The 20,598-nt window shown below is 32.9% G+C and overlaps 2 protein-coding genes across 3 annotated transcripts in view; both read left to right on the forward strand.

The window, feature by feature from the left end:
• The first annotated feature begins 686 nt into the window (after positions 1-686).
• Positions 687-12,225, forward strand: cacul1 (CDK2 associated cullin domain 1). 2 transcript variants are annotated; one of them, XM_056470748.1, is made up of 8 exons: positions 687-949; positions 2,976-3,102; positions 3,513-3,615; positions 5,085-5,180; positions 5,269-5,371; positions 6,911-7,000; positions 9,069-9,207; positions 10,957-12,225. In XM_056470748.1, exons 1-8 carry the CDS (start codon positions 817-819, stop codon positions 10,994-10,996), a joined length of 831 nt encoding a protein of 276 aa, XP_056326723.1. In that variant the 5' UTR covers positions 687-816; the 3' UTR covers positions 10,997-12,225. The 2 variants fall into 2 exon arrangements, with proteins under 2 accessions (XP_056326723.1, XP_056326724.1); XM_056470749.1 differs by having other exon boundaries at positions 3,513-3,597.
• Positions 12,226-13,599: 1,374 nt separating this feature from the next.
• Positions 13,600-20,598, forward strand: part of mypn (myopalladin) — a 74,314-nt gene continuing 67,315 nt past the window's right edge. Inside the window, 1 exon segment of the mRNA XM_056470339.1 lies at positions 13,600-13,798. The gene's annotated coding sequence lies outside the window, so the exon portion shown is untranslated.

Here is a 20,598-nt window from a genome sequence, read left to right on the forward strand (position 1 = left end):
AATCGCAGTTATTTCATGTTAATTGAACCTATTAAATAAGTTAATAATATTTCAACTTATTTTTTTTAATCATTCAAACTGTTTTAAGTCAGTTTAATGTGAGTTAAAATTATTTTAAGGTTATTTTGTTTCAAATTAAAAATGTGAAGCAACCACAAATGTTTTATAATGCATTTGAAGGGACGGTCCACTTCAATATTAAAATTCTGTCATCGTTTATTCATCATCCACTCACAAACCAGAATAAAGATGTAACCAAACCAAAATAAGATGTTTTGAAAAATGTTTGACCATTGACTTCCACAGTATTTGTTTTTCCTACAATAGATATCAATAGTTAACAGTTTTCCAACATTCTTCAAAATATATTATATTATTATATTATTATTATTATTATTATTATTATTATTATATTTTATGACAAAAACCACTTGAGGGTGAGTAAATCGTACCTTTTCATATTTGCATGTGTGTTTATTTAACCGATTGTCTTTAAATTACTTTGTTAATTACACAATTGTAATTTTAACATTATTGCTGCAAACCTTATGAAACAGAAAATAGTCACATACATTTTTCACCGGAAGTTTATCGTTGGCTGAAAAAAGCGAAGTTTGTCTGTTTATCGAGGACTCCTATTTTGACACGCGGACTCTTGTTTCGACTCGTCCGCCGTTTAACGGAAGTCCGCGACGCGATTTTCCTCGGATTGACAACAAATTCAGCGGAGAGAAAGTGTGCCGGTGGTCCCGCGTGTCTACCCGAGCTGTGGTGGCTCTGGCCGGACATGGATTAGACAGTGTGCGGGTGTAGGAGATGGAGGAGCTGCAGGAGATCCAGGAGCTCCAGCAGGGCGGTGTGTGTGTGGATTCAGACTCCAGCAGCGAGTCCTGCGAGTCGGACGCTTCTGCCGCCGCGGCGCTACTGCTCAACTCCGGCTCCAAGTTCCGTGAGTGCCGCTAATTCTGCCTGATTATGATATTAACCCGCTCTTATTTACTGGTTATAATATCATCATCCACTTTGGGCTGATTTTAAGGCTTAATTTGGCCACAACTTTCCCTTTGTTTCAGCAAATGGAATCATTTTTGGGGACGAATCTTACTTTGGCATGTTTATGTGTGAGGTAAAGTTGGTTTTATATTCGCACATGGTTTCATTTTAACGGTTCCTATATTGTTTACCACGCTAACAAAACAACACTTTATTTAATTGATGCCAACAGTGTTGTGTTTTGATAATCGTTGGCTTCTAATGATTTCCCTATTTATAATTTTGTATTTCTGAAAAGTAAATTAAGGAGTCCGAATGTGCGAATATATAACCAGCTTTACCTAAGTTATTTTGTGAAATGCTTTGAAAATGTTCAAAACGTCAACAATACACTCTGAGCATATTGACTACCCTTTTGTTATGTTGGGGGCTGTTTTTGCCCATTTACTTGCATTATAACCACTATTTTTATTGCAAAGCCATGAAAGTAGGGCAGCACAATATTGGAAAAATCTAACATTGGGATTTGTTTTTTTATTCTGCTATATATGAGCAATTCCATGCAAATGTCAACCTTGCCATGGAAAAAAAAAAGGTTTTCGCCAAAATAGCAAAACCGTTTTTAGTGTAGGCTTGTATTTTACAGTACTTTAAAAATACTCAATGTCTCTGTCAATGTTTTCAAACAATTATATTTTATTTACCAAAGTCTCACAAGTGGCAATTTTACATCCGCCACATCCATAACGGAGCTTTTTTCTCATAAATGCAGAAATGTCAAATCAAATAAGATCAATCATGTTTGTTCTATAGTGAGCCGACTCTTTTCCTTTTGATTAGCATTGTTTCTTTTGGGTTGTGCAGTTTAATTCACAGAATTTCTACAAACTGTTGTATAATGTAAACTTGCAGACGTTTTTTGTCACATCCATAACACATGTTTATTTCTCTTATTTAAAATATAAAACATGTTTACAGATTGAGATTTTTCTGCTCCCACTACTCTTTGGCTGGTTGTTTTGAAAAATATAAAGAGATGTTTCAATATAATATTAACATATACTTTTTTTTGCTGCAAATGTCACATCCATAACGCTGGAATTGCTCATATATATATATATATATATATAAAATAAAATAAATAAAATATAAGAAAAAATCTACATGCATAGGTAAATTCAATAAAGAATCAGATACAAATTAAATAAACTCTTTTATAGTTTTCCGAGGAGTCGAATAGTATTCAGGTAGACAGTAATTGCATAATCAAATGTTTAACAATGCTGCTTAGTCTTTAATAAACCTGTTTGGACTGGAAACCCACGCCAACACGGGGAGAACATGCAAACTCTACACAGAAATGCCAACTGACCCAGCCGGGACTTGAACCAGCGACCTTCTTGCTGTTAGGTGACAGTGCTAACCACTAAGCCACTGTGTCACCCCCTTTGTGTTACATATATACAAAATAAATATATATAAAACACACACATATTTTATGTTAGTAAGACTTTTATTTTGGATGTGATTAATCGCGATTTAATCTTTGCCCAGATCTACCGATAATATATAAACAATTGCTGTAATAAATGTATTTAGTTAAATGATGTATGATGCATGCATATATAATGCTTAAAGATGTATGTATTCTATAAGAATTTTAATAATGATAATGTTTTATTAGGATTTTGAGTCACACTTTACAATAAGGTTTCATTAGTTATTATGGTTACTAAATAGAAAGTGACGGTTGAAGCTATAAGGGATACAACTGCGGCTGCTATTATTCATATTATTTATTAAATTACCCATTTAACGATTATCAGAATAACAGATGTTTAATATTTGTTGTGATTTAAACTCAGGGTTACTCCACCAAGTGTTGTGAAAAGCTCTGTGCAAATAATATTCAATTGAATATTTGACTAAAACCCTCACATGTGTTTCTTGTGTTTGTCTTCCCCTGATGTTCTTGTGTCCAGTCTTGAATGCGATGTCGGCTGAAGAATACAGGACGGTTTACTGGCCAAAACTAGAGCGAGCCGTCGAGCTTCTGCTCACCCAGAGCCCAATGGAGCACATCTCCATCTCCTACGAGCAGATCTACAGGTCCGTCAGCCAGACACTGCAGTTTTCATTTTCTGTTGGTCTTAGTACACAACGTAACTACAGAGGAGTCAAAAATATCTACAGAAAATAACTACAGAAAAATATCAAAACTCTTTGGTCATTTTAAAGTGTGATGCTAACGGTCTAATCCAATTCAATGATCTATGCTAAGCTAAGCTAAAAGTGCTCCAACTAGACCCGGAGATCAGCTGAATGTTGTCAGAGATGGTTAAACTCAACTGTTTACCTCTAGGAGAGCTGTAAAATGTTTTTGCAAAAGTGTGTGTGTGTGCATGCGTGCGTGCGTGCGTGCGTGCGTGCGTGCGTGCGTGCGTGCGTGCTCCTTTAAACCAGTATCAGTGGCTCCAGCAGTCGATGAGTAAATGCATCCTTGCTTTGTCTTCTTGCAGTCACGTTTATAAGTGCGTGTGCCAACAGCATTCAGAGCTGCTGTATAACGACCTGATGTGGAAAATCACGTCTCATCTGGAGCAGGTCTCTGCTGAACTTCAGGTCTATAAATTCACTTCAGACATTTTGCTTAATAAAGTATTAAAGTATGCATTTTAAATCACAGAGTGCAGACACTGAAGTCAGCCTTTCACAAGTGTTGGGGTTTTATTTTTGTGTTTATGTAGATGGCAAAATTACGTTTGAAAAACAAATAAAAGTGTAATTAAAGTCAGTAGTTTTTTATTTATTGAATTAATAATGTGTTTGCCATTTTTATTAACACATTTATACATTATTGAATAGTACGTTTTTGTTTAATAATTTTAATGTTCATAATAATAATAATTAATGGCTTTTTAGACAAATATTTAGAAGTTACGATTTTATTAAAATGCTAATTTAATGTAGGCAAAGTTATGTTGTTAAATTGTTTTACCTTATACATTTTCATTGTTGTACTATTTTATTTATATATATTTATATACACACACACACAGTTGAAGCCAGAATTATTAGCCCCCCCTGTTTATTTTTTCTCCCAATTTCTGTTTAATGGACAGAAGATTTTTTTTCAACACATTTCTAATCATAATAGTTTTAATATCTGATTTATTTTCTCTTTGTCATGATGACAGTAAATAATATTAGACTAGATATTCTTTAAGACACTTCTATACAGCTTACAGTGACATTTAAAGGCTTAACTAGGTTAATTAGGGTAACTAGGCAGGTTAGGGGAATTAGGCAAGTTATTGTATAATGATGGTTTGTTCTGTAGACTATTGAAAATAATATATAGTTTAAAGGGGCTAATAATATTGACCTTAAAGTGGCTTTTAAAAAATTAAAAACTGCTTTTATTCTAGCCGAAATACAACAAATAAGACTTTCTCCAGAAGAAAAAACATTATCAGACATACTGTGAAAATTTCCTTGCTCTGTTAAATTCATGTATTGCAACTTTATGTATTGCAATATTGTTAAATTATGTATTTTAAAATGTACAATTTATTGTAATTTTAAAAAATTATTATAATGATTTTTTTCAAGACGCTACATTGAATTAAAATTAATTAATGCAATTTTTTTACTTTGTCTAAAATCATTACAGAATTGTTAAATTTATATTAAATAACAAATTATGAGTACAGTTTACTATAAACTTTTTATATTTGTTTTGTTAACTAAATAGTGAATGCATAAATTATCTATCATCCATTTTATTTAGGTTTTTATTACATTTCTTAATTTAAATCGTTTTATTTTTTTAATGAATAAAAATATGTGTAAATAAAGGGCTATATTAAAATTGCTTAGATTTTAAATGTAAAATGTTAATTTATTTTATGAATTATTTTAATAAATTTTTGTTCATTTTACTTTGGTTTCTTTTTAAAATGCATATCACATGTCTAAATGAAGAAAATATGTTTAAAATGGCTTAACAAAAACGATTACTCTTTATATTTTGTCTTTTTATTACTATTTTCAATTTAGGGGCTAAAAACATGGTTTTCTCTTATCTGCAGGCCAGTCCACCGGAACATTTAATAGAAAACTTCAACCTAGCTCTGACTCGGTACACAGCTGCTCTTCACTGCATCGTTCCTGTCTTCATCTATATGGTAAAACACGGTGTCTTTGAATGTCATTTCCACATGACACTCATTTCTGCATTCATTTATCAACTTTTTATTCTTTACTGTGTTACAGAACAAGTTTTACATTGAAGCAAAGCTGAACCGAGACCTGCGGGACGATCTCATGAAGCTGTTCTCAGATCATGTAGCAGAGAAACACGTCGCCACTTTACTGCGTGAGTCTGAAAAATGAGGAGTATTTATGGACATGCCTGTTAATAATCTTTGTGTCAGATTATAGCAATTGCTGCAATTCTTTTACAGCCACAAGGTGGAGACTTAAATCAAACTATATAGACTATAACATATGGGTTATAGAATAAAAAGTGCATGAACATACTCACCGGCCACTTTATTAGGTACACCATAATAGTACCAGGTTGGACCCCTTTTGCCTTCAGAACTGCCTTAATCCTTCATGGCATAGATTCAACAAGGTACTGGAAATATTCCTCAGAGATTTTGCTCCATATTGACATGATAGCATCACGCAGTTGCTGCAGATTTGTCGGCTGCACATCCATGATGCCAATCTCCCGTTCCACCACATCCCAAAGGTGCTCTATTGGATTGAGTTATGGTGGCTGTGGAGGCCATTTGAGTACAGTGAACTCATTGTCATGTTCAAGAATCCAGTCTGAGATGATTCACGCTTTATGACATGGTGCGTTATCTTGCTGGAAGTAACCATCAGAAGATGATGCCAAATTCTGACCCGACCATCCAAATGTGGAGACTCATCGGACCAGGCAACGTTTCTCCAATCTTCTATTGTCCAGTTTTGGTGAGCCTGTGTCAATTGTAGCCTCAGTTTCCTGCTCTTAGCTGACAGGAGCGGCACCCGGTGTAGTCTGCTGTAGCCCATCCGCCTCAAGGTTGGACGTGTTGTGTGTTCAGAGATGCTCTTCTGCAGACCTCGGTTGTAACGAGTGCTTATTTGAGTTACTGTTGCCTTTCTATCAGCTGGAACCAGTCTGGCCATTCTCCTCTGACCTCTGGCACCAACAAGGCATTTGCGCCCACAGAACTGCCACTCACTGGATATTTTCTCTTTCACAGATCATTCTCTGTAAACCCTGGAGATGGTTGTGCGTGAAAATCCCAGTAGATCAGCAGTTTCTGAAATACTCAGCCCGTCTGGCACCGACAACCATGCCACGTTCAAAGTCACTTAAATCCCCTTTCTTCCCCATTCTGATGCTCAGTTTGAACTGCAGCAGATCGTCTTGACCATGTCTACATGCCTAAATGCATTGAGTTGCTGCCATGTGATTGGCTGATTTGAAATTTGCGTTAACGAGCAGTTGCTCAGGTGTACCTAATAAAGTGGCCATTGAGTGTACATTAAACATGCATTACAAAAACGTCAGTTTAAATCTTTATTTTCAATCATTGAATTACAATTATGCACATATGTTCAAATATATTAGCTATACTTTTATATACAGTACCCATATTTGGCCAAATATTATATTTCTTTATGAGCCCTAAAGCAGACAGTTATTTCTCAAAGCACCATAATAGGCAATTAATTCCATAGTTGCAATTATTTCTTAAACAATTAATCGCCAGCCAAATTTTATAATTCAGAGAGCCCTATTTATGGATGGGTTATGTCCATTGTTGGTGATATTACTGCACAAAAGCATTTTTTCTGCATTTTGCGATTGGATATGATGCTGATGTTGGCGTGTAAATGTTTATTTCTTCCTCAGCTCTTCTTAAAAAGGCTCATTCCATGCCATTTCAAGTCAATCCATCAACTATGGAGAGTGTTGTGAAAGGTCTTTATAGTCTTCGGCCAGGTGAGCAAAAAATTCACTGAAGTATTTTGCATGTGTAATTTTGTCAAGTATATTTAAAGGTACAGTTCACCTAGAAATGAAAACTCTGTCATCATTTGCTACTTCAGATTTTCTCTCTCATGTTAAACACAAATTTAACGAATGTGGCAAACTGGGTGCTGTTGACCATCATTGTATTTTCATAGTGTTTAACAGCTGACAGATCTCTTGGATAGTGTTTAAAGACTGTGAAATAAAAATTTACAATGTTTAGTTTGCTAGCGCACATTGTTCTTCACCTAAAGAATGACAATTTGCGCTAACAAACTAAACATTGCAAGTTTCCCTTTTCCTTTAATCCTTTAATTCCTCTTATCGTTAGTTTGCTTTGAGGGAATGATTTGCAAAAAGAAAGCCCCGCCCCCTACTCAATATTCAGTTTCAGTTGGAAGTACATCAACATATACATCAAGTCTCAGCAACTTCTTGTTCACATAGACTGTAACACTGCTCTAGGCTAGTTTTAACAGCAGATGGCGCTCTAGGCTAGTTCTTAAACAACAGATAGCTCTATGCTAGTTTTAACAGCAGATGGCACTCTTTGCTAGTTTTTAACCCCAGATGGCGCTCTAGGCTAGTTTTTAACAGCAGATGGCATTCTAGGCTTTTTAGCCGCAGATGGTGCTCTAGGCTAGTTTTAAACAGCAGATGGCGCTCTAGGCTATTTTTAACAGCCATCTGCTGTTAAAAACTAGCCTAGAGCACCATCTGCTGCTAAAAAATAGCCTAGCGTGCCATCTGTAGTTAAAAACTAGGCTAGTTTTTAACTACAGATGGCGCTCTAGGCTATTTTTTTATCAGCAGACGGTTCTCTAGGCTAGTTTTTAACAGCAGACGGTGCTCTAGGCTAGTTTTTAACAGCAGACAGTGCTCCAGGCTAGTTTTTAACAGCAGATAATGCTCTAGGCTAGTTTTAACACCAGTTGGCGCTCTTGGTTATTTTTAATAGCAGATGGTTTTCGAGGCTATTTTTAGCAGCAGATGGCACTCTAGGCTATTTTTTTAACAGCAGACGGTGCTCTAGGCTATCTTTAACAGCAGATGTTGCTTTGTTATTTTTTTAGCAGCAGATGGCGCTCTAGGCTAGTTTTAACAGTAGACGGTGCTCTAGGCTATTTTTTTAACAGCAGACGGTGCTCTAGGCTAGTTTTTAACAGCAGACGATGCTCTAGGCTAGTTTTTAACAGCAGTTGGCGCTCTAGGCTAGTTTTAACAGCAGTTGGCGCTCTAGGCTATTTTAACAGCAGTTGGCGCTCTAGGCTATTTTAACAGCAGTTGGCGCTCTAGGCTATTTTAACAGCAGTTGGCGCTCTAGGCTATTTTAACAGCAGTTGGCGCTCTAGGCTATTTTAACAGCAGTTGGCGCTCTAGGCTATTTTAACAGCAGTTGGCGCTCTAGGCTATTTTAACAGCAGTTGGCACTCTAGGCTATTTTAACAGCAGTTGGCGCTCTAGGCTATTTTAACAGCAGTTGGCGCTCTAGGCTATTTTAACAGCAGTTGGCGCTCTAGGCTATTTTAACAGCAGTTGGCGCTCTAGGCTATTTTAACAGCAGTTGGCGCTCTAGGCTATTTTAACAGCAGTTGGCGCTCTAGGCTATTTTAACAGCAGTTGGCGCTCTAGGCTATTTTAACAGCAGTTGGCGCTCTTGGCTATTTTAACAGCAGTTGGCGCTCTAGGCTATTTTTAACAGCAGTTGGCGCTCTAGGCTATTTTTAACAGCAGTTGGCGCTCTAGGCTATTTTAACAGCAGTTGGCGCTCTAGGCTATTTTAACAGCAGTTGGCGCTCTAGGCTATTTTAACAGCAGACGGTGCTCTAGGCTATTTTAACAGCAGTTGGCGCTCTAGGCTATTTTAACAGCAGTTGGCGCTCTAGGCTATTTTAACAGCAGACGGCGCTCTAGGCTATTTTTAACAGCAGACGGCGCTCTAGGCATGTTTTTAAGTAGTTTGAGCTACATGATATTTTTAAGTCTGTCTGTTTATGTCTACTTTAATCATCTGCCGTTTTTTTTTCTTTGCTTCTAGACTGGGTTCCTCTTGCTCCAGCTCTGTTTTCTAGATTCATTCCCCAAATCAATCCTCCTGCTCTTGAATCTCAGCTGCCGTTTTACGCTGCTCAAGACCAGAAACTGCAGATGGAGCTCTCACAGAACGGTTTCTCCAGGTAAAACTGTCTGGGAATGGGATGGTCTCTGCTCGATTAAGCTGATCGATTGTAGTGAGAAAACAAAACAATGCAACAAACTAACGATATATTCCCGAGAGCTGTTTATATGTATGCGCGTGTCTGTGTGATTAAAAAAAAATATTTGGCCCGGGACAACGTTTTTTTAATTTATTTTTATATGCATCTGGCCCTCGGCCCAAAAAGTTTGTACACCCCTGATTTAGGCAGTTTAAAACCGCTCACCAAAGCGAACTTCTGGGCGGGATTTCATTTAGTCTCAAACACCTTTGAGCTCCCATTGGTCTGTTAATTATATGCAATCGGTGGGTGTGCTCTGGAACTCCGCCTTGTTTGGCGTTCATTTTCTCCCACACTATATTTATTAAAGTTATAATAAAAGCATGTAACATACAAGAAAAAATATACATATAAAGTCGTGAATGCTGTTTTAAGGGCGATAGTGTAGTAAAAGTTCCCGTTACAATATTGCACTCAAGTAAAAGTAAAACCAAATATTATTTTTAAGTGCAACTCCTGAGAAAAACTACGGTTACAGCAATTTGTGTTTATAATATGTTGCTTTGCACCAGTGGTTCCCAGAGTGGGTGTCTTTTGGTGATTTCCAAAACTTAAATTCATTTTATTGAATTATTAGAATTACCGTATTTTATCCATGCTTTATAGAAAATAAACATAGTATTTAATCGGTGCATTAAAAAAACAACAAAAATCCAAGTAAAAGTCAAAAATTTGTTTGTTTGGTTTTTTTTTCTTGATTAATTTATTTCTTTGGAGTTTTTTTTTTCTTCGTTTTGTTTATTTTTTAAAATTTTATTTAATTATTGTAAAAATGTTCTCGATTTTTATACTTTTTTCATTTGTTTTTCTTTTCAAATTTAAAAAAAATAAAATAAAATCAATTTTTTTCCAAATTAGTTTTTTATTTATTTATTTTCATTTTTATTTGATTTCTTTTTTTAATCAATTTAATATTTTTTTTCAATTTTTTTTTCTTTTTTTGATTTTATGTTATTATTATTTTATTTTTAAATTTTATTTAATACTTTTTTTCTCAATTTATAGCTTTTTTGTTGTTTATTTAATTTTCACTTTTATTTAATTATTATAAATTTTTTTATTGTTTTTATTTTTAAAAAATTAATTTATTTTTTCAATTTTATTTGAATATTATTAATAGATTTAGTTATGTTTTTTGATTGTTTTTATTTATTTATTATTTCATTATTATTATATATACTTTTTGTTATTATTATTTTAAGTTTTTCCTCCTTTGGATTGCGCCCCCTGTGGGTGATTTATGTTATATTAAAGACACAGCAATAGCATGTCTAATAAAAACTTAGACTCGCACTCACGTACTTTTAGTGTAAAAAGATTATTAAAAAAATCACACAACTGAACATGGAGGGTGGTCTCCAAAATTAAAGCAAAAATAGACTTCAGTAATGTAGTACGCCTTGTGCCCACCAGTTTCATAAGATGAGGTCAATATTAATAGTAAACCAATTAATAAATGACAATAATAATGAAAATAATAACCAAATAATAATATGGTTGTTAGACTGTTGCACTTTATTGTGTATTGTCATTATCTTTATAGGCCCTATTTGTGTGTGTGTGTGTGTGTGTGTAATGTTTGTATGTTTAAAATATAACGTTTTTATGGGTATATGTGTAGATGATGCTAAATAACTTGACTAACCTGAGCTGACGTTTGTTTTTCAGGGGTGATCAGTCCCGGAAGCGAGCGAGTGAAGAATCTTGACGGCGAAGGAGATTTTTATTTTATTTTACACTATTTCATTGTGCTAAAGACACAAACACACCCGAACGCTTCTCCACAAACTCCTCCAACAACAACAACAAAAACACTTCATGGGTTAATACAGTCCTCTGGGATCCTCTCTAAAACCGCATGATTTCTGAGGCCTTCAGTGTGTTTGCAGAGACGCTTCAGTTTCTCGGTAGACTGAATTTGTGCAGATCTCATATTCCAGGTTGATTTCTCCACTCTAAAAGGTGTTTTCCTTGATTTGTTCACATGATTGAGTGAAATCTGCAGTGTTTTTCAGAGAGCTGATGATTTTATGCTGGTTGTCGTCTGAGTTTTCTGAATCCAGATTGTTTTGGGAATCGAGGAGTGAAGGTATCGAACATGCAGATATCTAGATACTATAATTCAAAATACATCCGATTTATTTTAGCATCACTACTGTACACTGTAGAAAATATATCTGTAAATGAGCATTTTTTTCATATTTTCTGATACAATTTTGTGTTTAATGGTTTATTTCTGCTTTTGAATTGTATTATGGGAGCTTGATCTTTCTTCCAACAACTTTTAACCTTAAAAATGTTGTAAAAGGTGACTTTTATTAACAATTTTACTAGTTTAAAGTGCTACATAGTCTGGGTTGGTGTTGTATTTTACGCTACAAACACCTTGTAGTAAACCGCCAGTACGATTTCTGTTATTTTACAGACTTATTTCTCTATATATTATAATTTCTTATGCATTATATCATTTTAGACTACTAAAATGTTAATAAAAGTCACTTTGTTAAACTGTAGAGTTGAATTTTCAACATCAGAAGTGGACCGAGCAGAGATCAACATCCTATAATGCAATTCACCACCGTAAACAAACCCAAAACACTTGTAAATCACTAAATATGGATATTTTTACAGTGTAGTTTTAACAGTTTTGAGGCTCATCTGATGTAAAAATGACGTGCCTTTGGCTCTTCGCCTTTTTTGTTTCTCTCTTTTAGGCTTTTTACATGAAAAGTGACATGCAAATCATTCATTTATGACCACAACTGTTGATTTAGTTTGTTCTTTTCCATCTAATATTTGGGAAAATGTTACCCAAATTGAATATGGAATCATACTAGTTTGTATAAAACAGCACAGATCACAGACATCTGAACTGTCGGTGTAATATAAAGGGCTGCTAATAATTTAACTGGAATAAAAACATGACACTGAAACAAGCATTGTGCATTATACTACGCGTCTGTTGAATGCTTGATCCTGATTGGCCGATGCACATTCTATGGTGTTTGGTTATTGGCAGGTAAATGCACAGCTGAAGTAGTTCCGGCAGGTTTTGAGCGCATTACATCTCCATATCACTACATTGAATGATTTTAGCTATTTCACAGCTTGATGCTAGGCTAACGCTCTAATCTGATTCAATGATCTATGCTAAGCTAAGCTTAAAGTGCTCCCGTCAGACCTGCTTATGTTTCTGTTGAATGCTTGATTCTGATTGGCTGATGCACATTCTATGGTGTTTGGTTATTGTAAGGTAAATGCACAGCTGAAGTAGTTCAGGCAGGTTTTGAGCGCATTACATCTCCATATCACTACACTGAATGATTTCAGTTACATCACAGCTAGGCGCTAACGGTCTAATCTAATTTAATGATCTATGCTAAGCTAAAAGTGGTCTTGTCAGAACTGCTTATGTTTCTGTTGAATGCTTGATTCTGATTGGCTGATGAGCATTTTAAAGTGTGCTGTTATTCTCATAAATGCACAGCTGAAGTATTTCCAGCAGGTTTTGAATGCATTCCAGCTCCATATCACTGCACTGAATGATTGGAGTTATTTCACAGCTACAACAATAGCGCATAGTAGTTCACCCACAATAGTTCACCCATATGGCAATTCCCATATATGGAGTGTTTTCCAGCCACCAATATGGTGAAGGTTTAATGTGACTATTTTCACTTTCATAAGGTTCCTTTTACAGCAGAGATGTTGTGATGTCAAGCATTTATTTAGTTGTTGAACGAGATGATAGACCGTTAAACACAAACACGATAAGGAGTAGCTGAGGAGAGCAGAAACTCCATTAAAAATACTGAGGTAAGATACATTTCCATTTTTAAAGACATGGTGCAGAATAATGTCATTTAAAACAGCGCTTCTTGTACACTCTGAGACCCACTTTATATAGTATATTAATCAAAAAGTAAAGATAACTGATTCTTAAAAAAACAGATCTTAAATGCTGACGATTTTGTAACAGAATGACAGTTAAGATGGCTGACGGAAAATTAAAAGTCAGCGTGCAAATACCCCAATTTAGTAAATAATATGAATAATACTTTGTATAATTACTGTTTTTATATTACTACGAGTGTTGGAGCAGTGGTAGACGTTAATAAAATACAATTAATGGATCATTTAATAATGTAAACAATTATCGTTAACTTCCGACCGCAACTGTATCCCTTCTAGCAACAAGCGTGTCAGTCTTTAAGTCTGCTTTATTTGTTTCTCCAAAGTGTCGCTCTTCTGTTTTGTGTCCAATGAGAGTTTCAGTTTCTCTGGCACACACTTTAAACCCTCCAGCAGCTCCTGCAAAAATAACACACTGACGGATGTTTTCTGCTGCTGACAGGACAGACAGACTCTCGCTCGGGGAAACTCAAGGTTAACTCTGTTCAACACACTGGGGGAAAAACACAGAGAAGCAGGAAAACTGGAGTTTAAGTGCACTAAACAATCACATCTGATCTACACTTTGAGGAGAACAACATTTACACCGAAGACAAAGGTAAAACTCGGTGTTTTCTCATGACCTACAGTACGTCAGAGTCTGGGACTTCACTTAATGCACGAGGAATGCACTTGTATGCTTGATTTTGGCATAAAATGCAGTGCAAAATGTTTTTAAAATGCTTTAATATGATTTAAATCATTAACCTTTTATTTACTTATAATTTATTTAATATGATACTTTAATATGAATTAATAAATGCTAAAATAATACTTTAAAATGCTTATTTTAGAATACAATTTAGCATAAAGAGCTTAAATCTATGCATTATATTTTATTATTGTTTAATAGTGATTGTGCTTACTGCGTATTATTTGAAAATACTTATTTATCAATAATTAATGTCAGTTAATTCATTTACTAAAGTGAATTAAGTGTTAAAATTAATATTAATCATTGTCCAACATTTATTAATGTGTTGTTAAACATTTTAAAATTAAATAATAATATAATTTAGCTTAAAAGGTTGATGCAGTAAAATGATATACTGTATTATGCTAACTTTAAGATTAAATGAAGCATAATAAGCTTAAAATCCAGCTTTAAAAGTTGATTTACTACTTTAATAGTGTCCAATATTGGTTTTGCTTACTGCTTTTTATAACAAATGATTTGAAAACAATTTTAATTTATTAAATTCATTTACTGACATGAATTATGCATTAACATTAATATTAATCATAGTCCAACATTTACTAATGCATTATTAAACATTTAAACATTAAACAATTATATGGTTTAGCTTAAAAAGTTGATGCATTAAAATTATATACTGTATTATGCTGACTTTTAGAATAAATGAAGTTTAAACTTAAAATTGCGCTTTAAAAGTTGATTTACTTTACTAGCGTCTAATGTTGGTTTTGCTTCTTTTTTTTAAATAAACAATTTTAAAACACTTAAAACATTTAGTAAATAAATTTACTGACACGAATTATGCATCAACATTAATATTAATCATAGTCCAACATTTGCTAATGCGTTATTAAACATTTTAACATAAGTTAATGAACTAAAAATAACTTTATAATATTTAATGTTAACAAAGATGAATAATTACTGTAATAAATGAACTGTTCATTGTTTGTTCTTGTTAGTAAATTCATTAACTAATGGATTATTATTTTAAAGTATTACCAATTATTTGAGAGGATTTTTAGTGCTTAATACTGAACAGTTGACAATAATAATAATAATTTTTATTATTTATATAGCGGGTTTATATGATTAGCCATGGGACGATAACTGGTTTCAAGGTATACTGCGGTTTTAAAATTGCTAAAATAATCTGCTACACCGTTCCTACTGTATGTGTAAGGTTTTTTATGTGTTGTAAATAAATCTGGTTTTGAAACTAATGAAGAAAGCAGAAGTCAATGGTTTATTTTAATCATTTAGCCTGACATGTTGACTCTTCCAAAATATTATAAATGCTCTCTAAAATGAAATATATATTATATGGGGGAAAAGTTGTTGTTTTTTACCCAGACATTTAAAAAGAACTTATTTTAGAGCAGCGATCACCATACCACGAAACTGTGATGTTTTATTCAAGATTATCATACCGTAAGAAACTTAGACCGGCCCATGCCTAGATATGATTTAGTTAACGTTCTGAAAAAAATGAGTAATTATTAAGGAAACAAATGCTTTAATAATTTCATAAACTATAACACAAAATAAATAAATAAATAAATTTGTCTGTCTAGATATCTCAGGATGCAATATTTTTTGTACTTGCATAATAATAATAATAATAATAATAATAATAATAATAATAGAGTTCAGATGCAAAACCTCTTGAGTACCATCAGAAATTTTCTTCTAAAATAAGCGTTTTTCACATGCTCCTTTGCTTCCTATCTATTTATCGATCTTTCTATCTGTCTGTCTGTCTATCTGCCTATCTATTGGGTCCGTCCGTCCGTCCGTCCGTCCGTCCGTCCGTCCGTCCGTCCATCCATCCATCCATCCATCCATCCATCCATCTCAGGATGTGATATTGTATGCACTTACATAATAATAAAAATAATAATAATAATAGAGTTCAGATGCAAAACCTCTTAAGTACCATCTGAAGAAAGATTTTCTTCAGATGGTAGAAATCTGTCTGGTACCGTCCGTCCGCCCGCCTGCCTGCCTGCTTATCTATTATGTCTGTCTGTCTGTCTGGATAGATACCTCAGGATGCAATATTTTATGCACTTACATAATAATAATAGAGTTCAGATGCAAAACCTCTTAAGAACCATCTGAAATTTTCTTCTAAAATAAGCGTTTTTTACATGCTCCTTTGTTTAGGTTGAATAATTTCACATTTATTTACAAACAATAGGTCATTTTCATTGTCTTTAGCTTGAAATAATTAAACATAAACATAAGAGACTGAAAAAATGCTTAATGTAGAAGGAAATCCCAGACGGCACGTAAGAGGATTCTGCATCTGAACTCTATATACATGTAATCTGATGCAATATGTATGCACTCTCTTATGCAAAATTAAAATGATGCCAAATTAAAAGTAATATTATATTTTAGTTTTGCTAAATATATATATATATATGTATGGTTGTGCTGAATCAAATTAATTTTGAGTCATTTGAACATGTTTTATGTTAAATTGACTTAAAACAACCTATAAGTTATTAAGTTAGAACATGATTAACGTAGTTTAATAAGTTACAATTAACTAAAAACATGCTGTCATGACTAATTGATCATATAATATTTTTACAGTGTACACATACAGTGTGTTTGTTCAAATAACCAGTTTCTATTTGACTTTGGCGTCCCATAATATGTCTTAAATCACGTACACAAGAAAGCTCCTCTATGCTAAAGAAATATCTGTAAATTAGCAGGTTTTTCCCTATTTATTTCTGCTTTTGCTTTCTATTATTGGATCTTGATCTTCCTTCCAACAACTTTTAACCTTAAAGTGTGAAAAAGGGGCTGTTATGAATGTTTTTAATAGTTTAAAGTAATAAATCGTCTGGGTTGTGTTGTATATTGCACTACAAGTGCTACACGCTACCTTGTAATAAGCTGGCAGTACATTTTCTGTTCTATCACAGACTCATTATATTATAAATTGTCACTAACAGTGACTTTGTTAAACTGTATAGTTGAATTTTCAACATCAGAAGTCAACAGAGCAGAGATCAGCCTCCTATAAATCAATTCACATCTGCAAATAAACCCAAAACATACACTAAAATATGCAAACTGTTGATTAATTAAGAATCATTTTTGCGCATGATTTTCAGCTTGAGCGTCTGAGTAATCTGATGTTTATAGTGTTGAATTTTGCTCTTGTAAAGTGAGCTGCTGCTATAATTAGCGGGGTGTGTGTGCATGTGTGTTTAATGCACACAGCAGCTGTCTGTGCTGGTCTGCTGGAAGGGCATCTCTGCTGCTGTTAATTGCAGTGATTTGAGTGTCAGGAGCATCTGCAGGCGGATCCGCTTTCTGGATTCAATAACAACACAGCCAATGAGAAAAGACCTTTTTTTTTCTCAGACTTGCTAATGAGACTCAAACGGCTTCATAAGATCAGACGCCACTGATACACTCGAAATCAACTGAATCCAATATCGCTACGTTTGTATGCTTGTGTTTTTTCTTTAATTTATTATATTTTTTACAATACTTAAAGGTCAAGTGAGCGTTAGTTATGATCATATTTATAATCTTCGCTAGTGCATCTGTATAATAAATTATTAATAATCCATACATTTCAAATTTGAGTATAAAATTCTTAAAATGTGGCTTTATTTCTTTGCTTTTCCTATTTTTGCAATGTATAAAAGTAAACTGAGCACTAGTTATAATCATAGCTGTAAGTGCATCTTGATAATGAATTATTAATAATTCAGATATTACAAATTGGAATAAAAAATACAGCAAATATAGATACATTTCAATGCTTTTTTTGCAATACTTAAAAGTAAAGTGAGCATTAATTATGAACATATAAAATGCTTAAAATATAGCTGCATTTCATATTTTTTGCAATACATAAGTAAAATGAGCATTAGATATGATCAAAGTCACGAGTGCATCTCAACAATAAATTATTAATAATTCATACATTACAAATTTGAATCAAAAATGCCACAAATATTGATACATTTGTATGCTTTTTTTGCAACTCATAAAAGATAAGTGAGCATAAGTTATGATCATATTTATGATCTTTGTGACAGCATCTTGATAATAATTTATTAATCATTCATTTATTACAAATTTCAATATAAGATGCTTCAAATATAGCTGCATTTCTTTGGTTTTTCATATTTTTGCAATAATTAAAAGTAAACTGAGCATCAGTTATGATCATAGTTATGAATGCATCTTGATAATAAATTATTAATAACACATATAATACAAATTTGAATAAAAATGCCCCAAATATAGATACATTTGTATGCTGTCTTTGTTTGCAATACATAAGAAAAATGAGCATTAGATATGATCAAAGTCATGAGTTCATCTCAACAGTAAATGATTAATAATTCATATATTACAAAATTGAATCAAAAATGCCACAAATATAGATACATTTGTTTTTTTTGCAATACATAAAAGTAAATTGAGCATTAATTATGAACATATTTATAATATTTGTCAGTACATCTTGATAATAAATTAATAATAATTCATATATTACAAATGTAAATATAAAATGCCTAAATATAGCTGCATTTGTATGTGTTTTGCAGTGCATAAAAGTAAAATGAGCATTAGTTGTGAGTGCGTATTGATAATAAATTATTAATAATCCAGATATTACAAATTTGATTATAAAATGCTTAAAATATAGATACATTTGTATGCTTTTTTTGCAACACATAAAAGATAAGTGAGCATTAATTATGATCATATTTATGTTCTTTGTGAGTGCATCTTGATAATAAATTATTAATAATCCAGATATTATAAATTTTAATATAAATGCTTAAAATATAGCTGCATTTCATATTTTTTTGCAACTCATAAAAGATAAGTGAGCATTAGTTATGATCATATTTATGATCTTTGTGAGAGCATCTTGATAATAATTTATTAATCATTCATTTATTACAAATTTCAATATAAAATGCTTCAAATATAGCCGCATTTCTTTGGTTTTTCATAATTTTGCAATACTTAAAAGTAAACTGAGCACCAGTTATGATCATAGTTATGAGTGCATCTTGATAATAAATTATTAATAACACATATAATACAAATTTGAATAAAAATGCCTCAAATATAGATACATTTGTATGCTGTCTTTGTTTGCAATACATAGAAGTAAAGAGAGCATTACTTATGATCATACTTATGATCTGTCAGCGCATCTTAATAATAAATTATTAATAATTAATATATTACACATTTGAATATAAAAGGCTCAAAATATAGCAATATTTGTTTTTATTTTTACATTTTTTTGCAATGCATAAAAGTGAGCATTGGTTAAGATCATAGCTATGATCTTTGTGAGTGCATCTTGATAATAAATTATGAATAATCCAGATATTACAATTTTTAATATAAATGCTTAAAATATAGCTGCATTTCATATTTTTTTGCAATACATAAGTAAAATGAGCATTAGATATGATCAAAGTTATGAGTGCATCTCAACAATAAATTATTAATAATTCATATATTACAAATTTTAATCAAAAATTCCTCAAATATAGATACTATAGTTAGTTTGTATGTTTTATTTGCAATACATAAAAGATGAGTGAGCATTAGTTATGATCATATTTATGATCTTTGTGAGTGCTTCTTGATAAAATGTATGAATAATTAATATACTACAAATTTAAATATAAAATGCTCAAATTATAGCTGCATTTCTTTGCTTTTCATATTTTTGCAATACATACAAGAGAGCATTGGTTATGATCATAGTTATGAGTGAATCTATTCATAATCCATATATATCACATGCACTGCAGTGTTCGCAGCGACCTGGGTTCGATTCCTGCCTCGAGGTCCTATGCCGATCCTTCCCCTCTCTCTGCTCCCCACACTTTCCTGTCAATTCTCTGTCCTGTCAAAATAAAGGTGAAAACCCCTATAAAAAATAAATAAATACTAAATAATTAGTTATGATCTTTGTGCGTGCATCTTGATAAGAAATTAGTAATTCAGATATTACAAATTTGAATCAAAAATGGCTCAAATATAGATACACTTGTATGCTTTTTTGCAATACATAAAAATTAAGGTGAGCTTTAGTTATGATCATATTTATGTGCGTGCATCTTTATAATAAATTAATAATAATTCATATGGCTCAGTGAGTAGTACAATTGCCTCACAGCAAGAAGGTCGCTGGTTCGAGTCCCAGCTGGGTCAGTTGGCATTTCTGTGTGGAGTTTGCATGTTCTCCCCGTGTTGGCGTAGGTTTCCTCCAGGTGCTCCGGTTTCCCCCACAGTCTAAACACATGCATAGGGGAATTAAATAAGCTGAATTAACCGTAGTGTATGTGTATGAATGTAAGAGTATATGGGTGTTTCCCAGTGTTGGGTTGCGCTGTGGCTATGCCTGATTAATAAAAGGACTAAGCCGAAAAGAAAATAAATGAATAAATAAAAATTAATGTATTTCAAATTTGAATATAAAATGCTTAAAAATATTTGTTTGCTTTTAGTATTTTTATACAATACATAAGAGTAAAGTGAGCATTATTTATAATCATAGTTCGTCATAGAGTGCGTCTTGATAATGAATTATGAACAATCCAGATTTTACACATTTTGAATAAAATAATACTTTAAAATTGAGCTGCATTTGC

This window comes from Danio aesculapii, chromosome 13 (assembly GCF_903798145.1).
Source record: "Danio aesculapii chromosome 13, fDanAes4.1, whole genome shotgun sequence".
NCBI classification, from domain to species: domain Eukaryota; kingdom Metazoa; phylum Chordata; class Actinopteri; order Cypriniformes; family Danionidae; genus Danio; species Danio aesculapii.

What these genes read in the sequence shown, in the direction of transcription:
- cacul1 (XM_056470748.1), top strand. Translation starts at nt 817, where the DNA reads ATGGAGGAGCTGCAGGAGATCCAGGAGCTCCAGCAGGGCGGTGTGTGT. An exon ending in AGGTCTCTGCTGAACTTCAG is followed by an intron (nt 3,616 to 5,084) that starts GTCTATAAATTC and finishes TCTTATCTGCAG; the next exon opens with GCCAGTCCACCGGAACATTT. An exon ending in TCTTTATAGTCTTCGGCCAG is followed by an intron (nt 7,001 to 9,068) that starts GTGAGCAAAAAA and finishes CTTTGCTTCTAG; the next exon opens with ACTGGGTTCCTCTTGCTCCA.